Below are 13402 nucleotides of genomic sequence, written 5' to 3'. Positions count from 1 at the left end.
AACAAGATGAAGAGTGAGGTGTAACACCTTCGGTCATCCCCTGGCTGCCATGTGTTACGCTGTGGGATTCTTGTACCTTCGTTTACACATACACAATATCAATAGGACATTGAGGAGCGGGAGAGGGTCTGGGCTCTAGTTAAGCCATACGGGGGAAGCACAAGAAGCAAGTGTTTGGTTCTGAAGAGTTATGGGATAAGGATATACTACATAACAATCGTGCACATAGGTTATGCTTGGGAGGGCATGGCGCTTGGGTTGAATGTTGCAGCCAAGTGCCATTTTGGTAGATGTGTGTGTAAGCGTTTTGGGGTGGAGGAGTCTGATGGCCATAACCAACTTTGAGGTCCTTCAGAAAGTTTGACAGTGCACACGTGTCTGGAAGATGGAGAACGGAACATGGAGCAGTGTGAGAAAATATTACCTCCATTGAACTCTCGGGCTCGTGGCTTCCGTATGACTGGCGTGTCCCCTAAGGCCTCGTGTATAGAGTTTAGTCCACTAAACTGGGAAGTAGTAAGAGAGTGGGGACTCCCTCTATGTCGTTCAGAGGTGGGGCCACGTAAGAGTAAGAATTGATTAGGATTAGATAGCATGAGGGTAGAACCCCATGAATATATCCTGTGGCTTTAGTAGAGGGCACATAAGTGCTTCACTGTGTGTGTGTGTGACCCAGACTATAATCTCAGCTGTCACTCCGCAGGTGCTGTCCACCTGGGTGTTTTGAGTCGGAGTCTCTCAGTAGACTGGAACTCACCAGGTGGCTAGGCTGGTCCCCGTGTCTCTGCACCTTCAGCACTGGGATTTTCACACTTGCCACCACACCTGGTTATTTTTTGTTTTTAAATGTAGCTTCTGTAGATTAAATAAAGATCCTTACACTCACAAGGCAAGTACTTTAGCAACGGAACCCTTTCCCGGTCATTTTAGACAGGGTCACCACTGTGCAGCTCGGTTTAGCTTAGAATTTATGATCTTCTTGCCTATTCCTCCTGAGAGCTGGGGTTGCAGGTAAGAAACAACCATTTCTGCACCAGAGAGATAGCTCAGTGGTTAAGAGCACTGATTGTTCTTCCTGAGGTCCTGAGTTCAATTCCCAGCAACCCCATGATGGCTCGCAACCATCTGTAATGGAATCCAATGCCCTCTTCTGGTGTGTCCGAAGACGGCAACAGTATATTCACATACATAAAAGAAATAATTAAAAACAACCAACCAAACAAACAAAAGAAACGACCACTTCATGCTTGGCTCAGTCGCCACTCTGGTCATTTTCTGCGACCTGTCTTCAGGTAGAAAGTGCTCTGCCAGCAAGAAGGCTACCAGGAATTGCTCCTCTATTTGGGAGCAAAACGAACCCTTTTTCTTTCTGCCAGGATTCCTGACACATCACCATGCCTGGCAAACCTTTATTCTTTGTAACTGAGTTGTGGGCTGTGTTGCTAGCAACAGATAAGGAGCTAACATGGAGCTGATGGTCTCTAAGAACAACTCTCTCGCTCGTGTATGAGTCAATATTTTCTAACTCAGAATTTCCTATATCGAAGGATAAGCCTAGTTTTATTGAGACAGGGCTCTACACACCGGACTTCAGACTTCCTGTCACCAAGACTTCCTGTTGGTCAAGGATGATGACCTTGAACTGATCCTCCTGCCTCCAGCTCCCCAGTGCGGGGAGTCAAAGCTCGGCTTCCTGTATGCTAGACGCTCTGCCAGCGAGAGGCATGCCCAGAGACCCCTTTCTGTTTGCCATCTGAAAGTCAAAGGCTGAGCAGAGGGGGTCTTGGTGACGGACGGCAGGGTCACTGCTGTCGGTGACAGTCCCCTTTCGTCCGGTGTCACCTGGGCACGTCTTATAATAAATGATGAACGTCTCTCTACCTTTTGTGGTTTATGAGCTTTTACTTAGCCAGCACCTCACTGTTTGGTGGGCCGCCTGCGCCCGAGCGGTCTTGCCGTCACCCCTGCCTAACCATGACTACATCACCACAGACTACAGCACAAGATGACCTTTTCAGGGTTTATTCATCCGCTAATGTTCAGACTCCATCTAGGCAAAGACAATTAGAAGACAACCAACCAGTTTTGCTTTTCCATGATCAATTCCGTATGAATAACCAAAACGATTCCTTCTCAGCGCTTTTTTTTTTTAAATTTTTTAATAAGAAGCTATAAATAAATAAAGTTTTAAAGCTCCCGGGTTCAAGTGAGACAGTTCCAGTTCAGACGCGTCAGCTGGGCAGGTTCCCTGCTTCCCACTCTAGGAGGGGGTGTCTGCAGGGTTGCAGGGTGCCTGGGGACTGAGTTCTCGGCTTGCCGGGGAACGGCCCTGTAGGCAGAGTCCTCGGAGCTGGAGGAGCACCCTGTTCTGAGATGCCGCGAGTACCAGGAAGCTGTGTCCCAAAGCTGGTAGCCTGAGCCTCAGGCAGGGGTGGACAGTTGAGGGACTGAGGGCGCTTCAACCTGGCGCTGGCCTGAGATGGGAGGGAATATTTTTTCAAATGCAGCAAAGAGTGAGGAGAGACCCGTGCTTCCGTGTGAGTCAGGATGACGGGGCTACATTAAAACCTATTCCAGTATGTATAGGACAGAGCCTATGTTTAGGTCGGGTACACAGAAGGTTGTGAAGGGGGGAGGGGTAACGTGGAGCTGGGGTGCTTCCTGACAGAAGTGGCAGCAACCAGAATGACCTGTAAGAGATCCATGGGTTCCCCAAAATGCCCCAGGCTCCCCAAAGATAATATATTCACTCTAAACTTGGCCATCTAAGCCAATTCTTCTCAGTGACCTTGACCTTCTAACTCATCTTGCCACCCACATCTTCAGAGTGATCAACCACCATAAAGGTGGCCCTAGATTGGGCCAGACAGTGCACAATCAGAACTCATCTTGCCCCCGGACCCCAAGGTCAAGTGCCCAGTGCCTGATCCTATACCACACCCATGTGAAGATTAAGCCATTGCTCTGGGGCAGCAGTGACACCTGCCAACATCTAGAATATTGCTGTGCTACATAATGGCCCCGACTCCTGTCTGTGGTGACCCTCCCCTTCTTAGCCTGAGTGCAGAGTGAGGCAGAGGCAGGGAGTGGGCCCTGTCCTATCTCAGGGTCAGCTCACAACCATTGGCTGCATGCATATGGACTCCAAAAAAGTCATGGCACCTCCACTAAGGGCTTGCCAGGGCCTCTTAAAGAACGTAAGGGATAGGGCACTAGGCCAAAAAAAAAAAAGAACTTAATATGCAACATGGCTTCTAATACGGTCCCTGGCTGGTTCACGGGGCTGCTGGAAATAGCCGGGTCAGACTTGGTGAAGGGTAGGAAGGTGTAGGGAGAGCCAGGATGGGGAGGGTTATGCAAACAAGCCCCAGAAAGGACATCCAGAATGGTTTCTTCCAATCTTAGCTGAGAATAGGAAAGTCCCCATCCCGGCCATCCAGTACAAACTCAGGTTGATGTGGCCCTGTATCCCAGCCAAAGGATGCTTTTATGCATGGGATTGAAAGAGTTGCTGGTATGGTAGGAACATTGGCACACAAGCCCTTGTATAAATGTTTCAGTGATGGGGGAGGGGCAGTGCATCAGAAAGCATAGGGATTGGTGGGGGGCATTCTTGGTGTCCATCCCTTCCCTGCTTGAACCTGGTTCCCCCAAAGCCAGGATATGCGGTGGATTCTGATCATGGCCCAGGGAGTGCAGTAGCCAGGTGCCAGACTTGAGTCATCTCGGCCATAGCTGGGGCTGACCCTGACCTTGAAAGCAGCTTTGATAGGTGGGGGTTGGGGAGCACTCCAGGTCTGAGGACGCCTCAGAGATATGCTTGTATTCTCAAAAGAAAAGGCTCCCCAAGGTTCTGGGGGTATTAGGGTCCCCAAAGACCAAGGAGCTTCAACCAAGCTATTAGGAGCTAGTAACATGTTCCTAGCGGGCTGGTCATTGGGGGCCGGTGCGTGCATAGTAGGTGTGGGAGTCTCAGCTGGGCAGACACGTCCCCTCGCCAGTCTTTTTCAAATCTTTGTCAGTTTTAACTGTAACACAGGGGCCAGGACAGCAGGGAGGCCATCTGCCCCAGAGGTCCTACCCTGCTCCATCAAGGTCTAGGGCAGCCTACTAGCACGGTTCCCGCGGCACCAAACAGCAACAACTGTTGGCCCCACTTCTTTCCCTGTTAATTCTTGCCCATCACTCTCTGCCCCTGACACTACTACCACTTCTCAATGATATGGCTCATGTAGTCCTCGGTGGGTACGCGGCCTGGCTCTTCCGTGTCCTCCCGTGGCAGCGCTTCCTTGGAGCGATGCAGGAGGCGCTCTTCGCGATTGCGCAGGCGCTGCTCCCTGCGCTCCAGCTGTCTCTTGTACTGGTAACGCTGCTGGAAGAGGTCCTTGGCATAGTCATAAAGCTGCATGTCCAGGTCGTTGAGCTCCTCGATGTGCCGGATAGTGTCCTCATCCACCTCCACACCGCCCGCCCGCGTGCTGTTGTACTGCATGAAGGGCCGGATGAACTTGAGGTTGAACGTCCGCTCAAATAGGTACTGCGTCTTGCGCTGGAACTCCGTGAGGCCGAAGAAGGCCATGCCGCGCAGGTTCTTCTTGGCGCTCTCCAGCAGCAGCTGGGCCCGCTTGCTCTCGGGAATGAAAGACAGGTTGTAGCAGCCCACCAGGCTGAGGTCAGCCAGCATGCGCACCTGCCGGTTGTTGGCCAGGTTGTAGGGGCAATCCATGAACTCCTGCAACGTGCAGCCCGACCAGTCTGTGCCCTCGTAGCAGGGTGGCAGCTCCTCTGGGGTCGGTGTGCGCCCGTCACACATGTGCAAGGAGGTCTTCCACGTGGCCCCACGCTGTACATGTCGCCATTCACTCAGGTAGCGGGATACGGGGTCTCGCAGCAGGGTGATGTAGTAGAACTTTCTACAATCAGAATGGGGAAGAGATCAGTATTGCTGGAAAGGGGACAGAGCTGTGCCCACTGTGGCAACGATGGCTCTTTACCATGGACCCTTAGGCACATGACATCCAGTTGATTCCAGCTACATCATAAGCTTTCAGCTCAGCCATTAGTTTCTGAGGAGAAAACCTGGGGTCTGAGGGATGGAACTATCCAGGGCATGCCTTATAAGTGGGACCACAGAATGGTGTCTTGTAGTGCCTGGCTTCTCTTCCCTCTTGCCCCAGTCTCCAACTCAAGCAGGGACAACCTGACTATATCCTGCCGAATGGCCTGAGCTACTGCAGATATGTAGATGAAGGAGGGATGACCTCAATTTTTCCTCTATGCAGCACAGACCCAGGACAATGGGGTGTCTCCCCTGAGCATTCTGATGGCAGGTTTGGGAACCTCAGGGCAATGTAGGCAGATGGGTAAAATATGGCGGCCCCTCCCTTCCCAGACAGTGAGAAGGAGCACACCCCCTGGTTTTCCTGGCTAAGGTCTTGTTGAATTTCTGACTTCCCCATCCCCTTCTCCTGTGTGGGGCCCACCAGCAGGTATCTGCTGATACATCTTGGTGGGAGAGGGAGGGTGAGGAGGCCCCAGCAGCTGCCACCATACAACTTGACAACTTGAAAGCCACAGGAGTGATAGTTCTGACAAAAGCTATCTGGCCCTTTACATAGACTGCACCCCACCCCCGTATCCCCCCCAGGGCAGTCGTGGCCCTCCAATGTCCGGTCAGGTCCGGTCCTTGGAGTTCCTATGGGCTGGCGAACTTAGGCCATGTCCTAGAAGGTTCCCAGGATGTTCAAGGAAGGGATTGGCAGTTTCTCAGTGGGTCAGATGGTGGCTGTACCCCCTCAGAATGGGGCCCATCTGGCCTTACGCCTGGGACCTATATACCTTGCCGACATGTTGTGTGGTGGCCTCTGACCTTCGGAAGCATTTTGTGTCCTTGGTGTTAGAAGTCCATCAGCACTGAACAGATGGTAACTCTAGGGTCAGATGTCTCAACAGGGCTGCCTTCCTCCTGGGGTGAGCTCTGTGTGACTGAGAGCCAGCAGTTCCCTCACCCCAAGAATCGGGCAGGCACCATCTCATGGCTCAGGGCACCCTGACTGTCCCACCATACCGTCTAAGGTCCTGTAAAGCACTGTGCCTTCTGTCTGCCTGGTCACCTGGCGGATTGCACAGACTGGTCTCAGAGGCCAGGTTTCCCCACACATGTAGCAGCAGCAGCAGCAGTAATAATAATAATGATAATAATAATATGTTTATCAAGTTTTCAGAAGTAAAAATTGGCATTAGAGAGATGATCTGTTAAAAACGTTTGCTGTCCTTCCAGAGGTCAAAGGTCAGTAACCAGTACTTAGGTGGCTCATGACCACCAGTAACTCCAATTCCAGGAGATCTGAGGTATTTTTCTGTCTTTCTCAGTTATTCACACACACACACACACACACACACACACACACAAACAATAAAAAATAAATCTGAAGTCATTTATAATTTCATTGTAATGAGATGGAAATTCAAGGCAGAGGCTAGAGCTGGTGTGCTGTGAGGGTGGAGGCCTCGGGACACCATCCTCTGGGATGGGCCTAGGGCAGCAAGGGTATATAGGCCTTCAGCGCTCTGAGTTAGTTATTTCTCATAGACACGATACAAGTTCTTACGTGCCCCAAACACTTCAGGAAAAAGAAAACCGAGGGGCTAGAGAGACGGCTCAGTGGTTAGGGATACTTGCTGTTCTTGTAGAGGACTCAATCAGTTCTCAACGCCCATGGCCCAGCTCCCAATCATCTAACTCTAGCTGCAGGTGCCCTGACACCCTCTTCTGGCATCACTGGGCACCCACACATAAATACAGTCTTGCTGACAAAAGGAGACAGGGGCTAGAGAGATGGCTCAGTGGTTAGGAGCATTGACTGCTCTTCCAGAGGTCCTGAGTTCAAATCCTAGCAACCACATGGTGGCTCACAACCATCCGTAATGAGATCTGATGCCCTCTTCTGGTATGCCTACACCAGATGCTACAGTGTACTTATATATAATAAATAAATCTTTAAAAAATATGCATGATTAACGAACTGACTCAGGAAATATTAGGGGCACAGCAATAAAAACACAGAATCAGGGGCCTCTGCCTCTGATCCGAGACAACAGAGCTAGCCCAGCCTGCTGACTCCTACTCCGTGAGCCTGCTCACTCCATTCCTCTCTTCTGGGAGAGGTATATGCCTGCTCTTTCCCAATGAGCAGTGACCACCACCCATACCCACGGAGACAGCAAGTTCTTTGAACTAGAAACCTGCAAGTCTCAGCTTCTGTAAATTCACTTAGCTCTGGAGGAAAGGAAATCACCTCTGGGAAAATCATGAGGGATCACTCTGGAATGGTCATCTGCATAAGAGTATGACAATGGATCTGTTTACGCTATGAAATACTTCTGATCGAGGCTGGGTCTCTTGCTGCAGCAGCTAGAGGCTACTTCGTGCTAATTAGGGTTTCTGTCCTTTATCTCCAAGGACAGAACTTCTCGCTGAGGAAGGTTGAGCTCCCTTAATAGACTCTGGGGTCAGATCTGCTGTGTGAAGGCTTTCCCCAAACCTCTACAGAAAGAGTGATGGACATTAAATGGCAGTACCCGGCCTTTCTGGCAGCAGCCATGTTAATACCTGTCCACAGAGGGGTTGTGGAGGACTCAGGAGGAACACTGGCTTCTAACTAGGTGGGAACAAGGATATGGAGGCGCCAGCCCTGACTAGGGTCCCTGGGGCTGTGGGCAGCACTCCCAAATAGGATAGGGCTGAGAGTCTTCTTAGCAGACTGAGAGTCTACAGTTTTGACGTCAGAAGGGACAATGGTAGAAGTCAGAGGCCAAGGCAAGGCCAGATCCCAGTGTCTTCCTAGTTTGCAGAAAGCCCAGGAGGGCTTGGCAGGCGGGTCAGAGAGCGAACTGCTTGCACCTGCAGAAAGGATGAGCACAGTTGCACACCTATAATCCCGCATTACAGGGGAACGGGAGGGAGATGGGTAGATCCCGGGGCTGTGAGACGGCCAGTTTAGCTGGTTCAGCCAGAGGCCCTATCTCAACACAGGAGCTGGACCACGACAGAGGAAGACATTTTGGTGTCCAACTCTGGCCTCCACGTGTACCCACACAGGAGAACAACCAAAGACCTGCACACACTGTGGAGTGGGTGGAGAAGGGTCAAGGAGGAAGTGAGAAAGAAGAGGCTGGGTCAGGAATGGCCTCAAGGATAAAACTCACAGGCAAAGCAGACCTCAGAGGACCTCTAGGAATGGATAATTCTGGTCCTGCAGATGGCAGATTCCTATCAGCTCTGGCATCTCTGACGTATTCAGTCATTTTAACTGTGTGTGTGTGTGTGTGTGTGTACACATTGGTTTGGTGGGTCTCCCAATCATGTACCATCAGGGCAAGGAAGACACACCATCTTTTGCAGCCTCTTAAGTAAGTTAAAATCACAGGAGGGGGCTGGCAAGATGGCTTAGTGGGTAAAGACATTTGTTGCTAAGCCTCCCTGTAAGACCAACCAGAGGTGCAATGGTCAAGACTTCAGCCACGGGTCCTAGAACTCAGACCCTAAGACAAAGGCAGCTCAGCCGTGGCACCCAGATCAGGGGAGTGGACGCTGCCCACAACCAGGAGATGATGTAACTTAGTCCCTTGAGTCTCGGCAGTCCTCCTGCCTCAGCGTCTTGAGTATTAGGATTCTAGGTATGTGCCACCAGGCCTGCCTGGTACAATGCAGTTCTTAAGCAAGCGACATGGCACCCGTCTAGTGGAGTGAGCGGGTCCCCAGGGGCCTGCCTCTCACCCTGCCTCCTGACAGTGTATGCGGGGACAAGCAGCCCTTCCTGGGTGCCTGTGGGCTTCCCAGCCCATCAAGTTTGAGCAGCTGTTAGTAGCTGGAAGTGGCGTGTGTGTTCTCCCCCTCTAAATGCTGGAGAGAAAATGCTGGTCCCCCTCTGCTAATACTCAAAGGAAAGCAGTGGCTATTTCTGTTGAGTCGCCGAGTCTGTTTCCAAAAATACCCAGGTTCAGGTCCAGGCCTCGTGACATCAGGGGTCAGGTGCTGTGCAGACAGAGGAGCAGGCAGACCCTGCTCACAGCCCTCCCAGGAGCTCCTTCAGCACTCAGACGCCCAGAGCGGGCAGTGCCCACAGCAAACAGCCCTTGTGGATAGCAGGACGGAGTCCTTTCTTGGGTTGGAGTGAGTATAGTTGAGCCCTAGACGGCCCTCTGCCATCTGCTGATGCAGCTAGCTGAAGACAGGAAGTGAATATCCAGGGTTGTGAGTGGCCAGCCCAGCATCAATTACTTGGACCCTTAAAGAACTTCAGCCTAAGCTGACTTCTTATGGACAGCACAAAAGGCAATGGTGACAGAGAAGCCATGCTTGTATGTACGTACCCTCAAGATGATAGCATCCGAGGGGAAAGAAGCCCGGAAGGTGATTTGCAGCTAAGTATGGTTGAATGACTAAGCCTGGTCATCGTGATGTCCCCGGAGACACTCTGTCCTCTTCTCTGACTGGCTGGAGTATGGGTGTGACTGCTGACTGAGTATCTGCAGTCAACTTGGACCCTAAGCAGAAGCTCCATTTTCTGGCCAAGTAAAGGCAGGAAGTAGATCGTGGGTCTCTGGGGTCTCCACGGCTCTTACCGGGGCCAGCCTGTGTCTGGCTCCTTTTCAAAGGGAGGGACATAAGCTTCCACCCTGTCTTTGTCTCTGACCTAATCCATCTGCTCAGGCCTCCACACTGAGGACCTTGTACAATGTGAGGGTAGGCTCCTGGGTTCAGGGTATCAACAACAGTCACATTTATCAATCTGGTGAGCCAGAAGGCCAGGTAAATGTGTCCATTTACCTTGTGTCTGGACAACTTCTTTTTTTTAATAATAAAAAAATTACTACTTATTTTATGTATGTGAGTACATTGTAGCTGTCTTCAGACACACCAGAAGAGGGCATCGTATCCCATTACAGACTGGTCTCTCTCAGCCTGGCCCACAGCTGTCCTTCCTGCTTGGCCTTGGCCTTCCTGCCAAGAAGCAGGTTACCTGGCCTGGGTCTTCCTGCAGACTTCTATGGCTAAGCCTGCAGCTGGGTGACTGGAGGACTCAGGCATGCTTTGGGGCCTGTACCCATAGTCTTTGGCCTTCATACTTTATCCCCATCTCCAGGGCCTCCCCTGGAGTCCTCCCCATCCATCTGTCCCCAGCCACACTTGGCTCATTACCATTTGCCTTGTACGGAAGAGGTGCTCACCCAGCCTGTGCACCGAGGTCTCCCCTTCATTAAAAGCCCAGGACATGCCAATGTCTACACCTCAGAGAGGCTGTGACTTTTCTGGGCAGTAGCCAGGACGTGGATGATGTAGCTTGATCTTCCATTCTGCCAACTCCTTCTTTGGCCATTGGTGCTCTTGTCAAGGGGGCTCCTGCCCTGCTCTGGACCTCTGAACATTTGCATCATCAAACCCACTTCCAGAGGCACAAGCATCTCTCAAACCATGAACCGAGAGGGTACCCACTGTTTGCTCCAGTTAACCCACTCATTAGACTCAGGACCCGGGGCCGCTCTGCTAAGGACATGGGCTCTGAAAGTAGAGCAAGCTCGTTTGAACTCGCTCCACGCTGTTTTCACACACAGGTGTGAGGTGGTAGGTACCTCATGGCTATAAGCAGCATGGGGGTAGGTAGTGTGTCCAAATGTCCTACATGGGTTGGGCAGATTGCTGAGGCCCAGGGCCAGCGCAGTTCCCTTCTAGGGAACTAGCTTTCTATGCTTCTGTCTTTTGTGTGTGTATACACAAGTGTACCCACAAACACATATGCGCCACAGCACATATATGGGGGGTCAGAGGACAATCTCAGGTGTAGGTTCTTGCAAAAGTTTGAGACAAAGTTTTTTTTTCTTTTTAAAACATTTTTTAAAAATTAATTTTTATTTATATGAGTTCACTGTAGCTGTCTTCAGACACACCAGAAGGGGGCATCAGATCCCATTACAGATGGTCGTGAGCCACCATGTGGTTGCTGGGATTTGAACTCAGGACCTCTGGAAGAGCAGTCAGTGCTCTTAACCACTGAGCCATCTCTCCAGAGACGGACTTTCTTATCATTCTCTGATACATGTGTTAAGCTTGCTAGACTGCTGGATTCCAGAGACTCTCCTGACTCCATTTCTCTGTAGAAATCACACATTTCTGTCTGCAATTTGCCAGGATCCTGGATACTCACACTACACATCTGGTTCTTGCATTGGTTCTCGGGATTCAGATCCAGACCTCCTGTTTGTGTGACACTGAGCCATCTCCAGCTCTGTCTCCTTTTCTAAAAGGATTTATTTTATATATATTATATATATATATTTATTATATATATTATTATATATATTATATACATATTACATTGTAGCTGTCCTCAGACACACCAGAAGAGGGCATTGGATCAAACCCATTACAGATGGTTGTGAGCCACCATGTGGTTGCTGGGAATTGAACTCAGGACCTCTGGAAGAGCAGTCAGTGCTCTTAACCACTGAGCCGTCTCTCCAGCCCACTCTCTGTCTCTTAAGTTAATACATGGCGCCTCCCTTATCTGCAGGAAGGTGGGATATTTGAAGTTTTGCTTCAAGTTACAGGTTCTGGGGTGGGGCTGATCCTGTTTCTGGAGCTAGGGTGATGTGTGACCCAAGTTACCTGCAGCTCTCTCCGTTGGCCAGTGTATTTGGTGAAGACCCATTCCCATTGCCCTTGACCATGGTGTGGTGGGCAGACCCAGTGGGGCCCAACAAGCCTTGACTGGCACAGACCAAGGACATAGGGCCTGCCTTCCCCAGGGGTAGGCACCTCTGTCCTGAGTCCTCCTAGGGCCTTCGCTCAGCTTTGGAATCACAGACAAGCTGCTTACCAGGGAGGTCACTGGGTAACAGGGTAGGTGGAGGGTGATCTTACCCTACTACTAGTACCCAGTACCTAGTACCTAGTTCCTGCCTTCCTGTGCTGGTCTCCCTTCTGATCAGGGGCCAGGCCCTGGCTATTAGAAGTTACCAGAAGAATGCCCAGGCAGAGTCCATTCAGGCGTGGGTAGGGTATGGAGGAGCGCCAGTAGACCTGTGGACAGTGGCCACCAGGCTGAGGGACTGACTGTGTGACTGAACACCTCAGGCCTGCAGGACAGCAGAGCCCATCCCAGTCATCCGCCTCACCTCTAACCACAACAGGTATGTTTGTTCACGTCAACTCGATGGGATGCAGAATCGAAAGGGAGATAAACCTCCGGCCGTGCCTTCGAGGCCTTTGTCCAGGCTGGGTTAGCTGAGGTGAGGAGACTCCTCCCCGAATGCAGGCAGAAGTAGCTCAGGGAGCTCATCTGAGATGAGCACCAACACCCATCTCTCTGTAGTCACAGTGGGACCAGCTGCCTCCCGCTCCCCCCGCCGTGTCCTCATCCGCTTGATTCAACTGTGAACCAAAGCACCTGCCTTCCTGAAGTTTCTTTAGTCAGGTATTTTGTTGCAGCAATGAGGAAAGTAGCTATCAAGTCCTGTCCAAGGCAGCCACCCGGCCTGACGGGTGCCGACGACGGGTGCCGGCTGGCCTTTCTCTGTAGGGTGAGTGGGGGGCTGGTACTCATTCTTGCCCTAGTGTTCAAGACTCCTTACATCCACTGTCCCAGACCCCAGACCCCTACAGTTCTGACTGGGAAATGGGCAGACAGCAGAGCAAGAGGTTGCACCTGACAGGAAGGACCTTACTCGTGACCCCAACGATGGATGGACAGGATGCTCATTACGCCCCCTGGTTTGCATCTGTTAACCAGGCTGACAGAAAATATCTACTTCCAGGCCTATGAAGATTTGTTGGAGTGGTATCTATTTTAATAGTATGTTAATAGAACAGTACTGGGATGGGAGCTGGGGGATAAGGGAACACATAATCCTATCCCAGTGAGATAGGAGGTGGAGACAGGTGAGCCCTTGGAGAATCTCATTGGCCAGCTAGCCTAGAAGGACCAGCCATGGCTGAGTCCTGGGGCAGGAGGCCTCACTCAGCCTTAAGAAGCACTGCCCTTTCAGTACTGGTTTGTGGATCCCTTTCCTAAATCATAGGATTCATGCAGTATTTCCACGATACAAGGAGGGCCCTGACAGGAACAAGGAAGACAGGGCAGGCTAGGGCCCTGTCGTGAACAAAATGAAATTTCTCATTCTTGTTTCAAAACACTAAAGTATTTAAAACAACCAAAGTGTGAAAGTGCGTCATGACTGGGTGAGCTGTAGGAAACCCTGATGCACCCCCCCCCCGCCTTGCGGCTGCACCTAGTGGCTTAGTGGGAGTGTGAAAATCTTTGCTCACTTTATAAATGAACTGGCTGCTCCACCAAGAGGCCTTAGTGCCAAAGAGCTGCACCCACAGAGAAACTGAGCTATT

At 51.1% G+C, this 13402-nt stretch overlaps 1 protein-coding gene across 1 annotated transcript in view; it reads right to left on the bottom strand.

Moving 5' to 3' along the window:
- Positions 1–2006: 2006 nt before the first annotated feature.
- Positions 2007–13402, bottom strand: part of Hs6st1 (heparan sulfate 6-O-sulfotransferase 1) — a 38937-nt gene continuing 27541 nt past the window's right edge. The window contains exon 2 of the mRNA XM_032900914.1: positions 2007–4913. Coding sequence (XP_032756805.1) covers positions 4205–4913 — 709 coding nt within the window. The 3' untranslated portion in view covers positions 2007–4204. The remainder of the gene's footprint in view (positions 4914–13402) is intronic.

Source organism: Rattus rattus, chromosome 4 (assembly GCF_011064425.1).
Source record: "Rattus rattus isolate New Zealand chromosome 4, Rrattus_CSIRO_v1, whole genome shotgun sequence".
Taxonomy (NCBI): domain Eukaryota; kingdom Metazoa; phylum Chordata; class Mammalia; order Rodentia; family Muridae; genus Rattus; species Rattus rattus.
The sequence above is the reverse complement of the archived record's forward strand: the minus strand, read 5'-3'. Positions and strand labels throughout refer to the sequence as shown.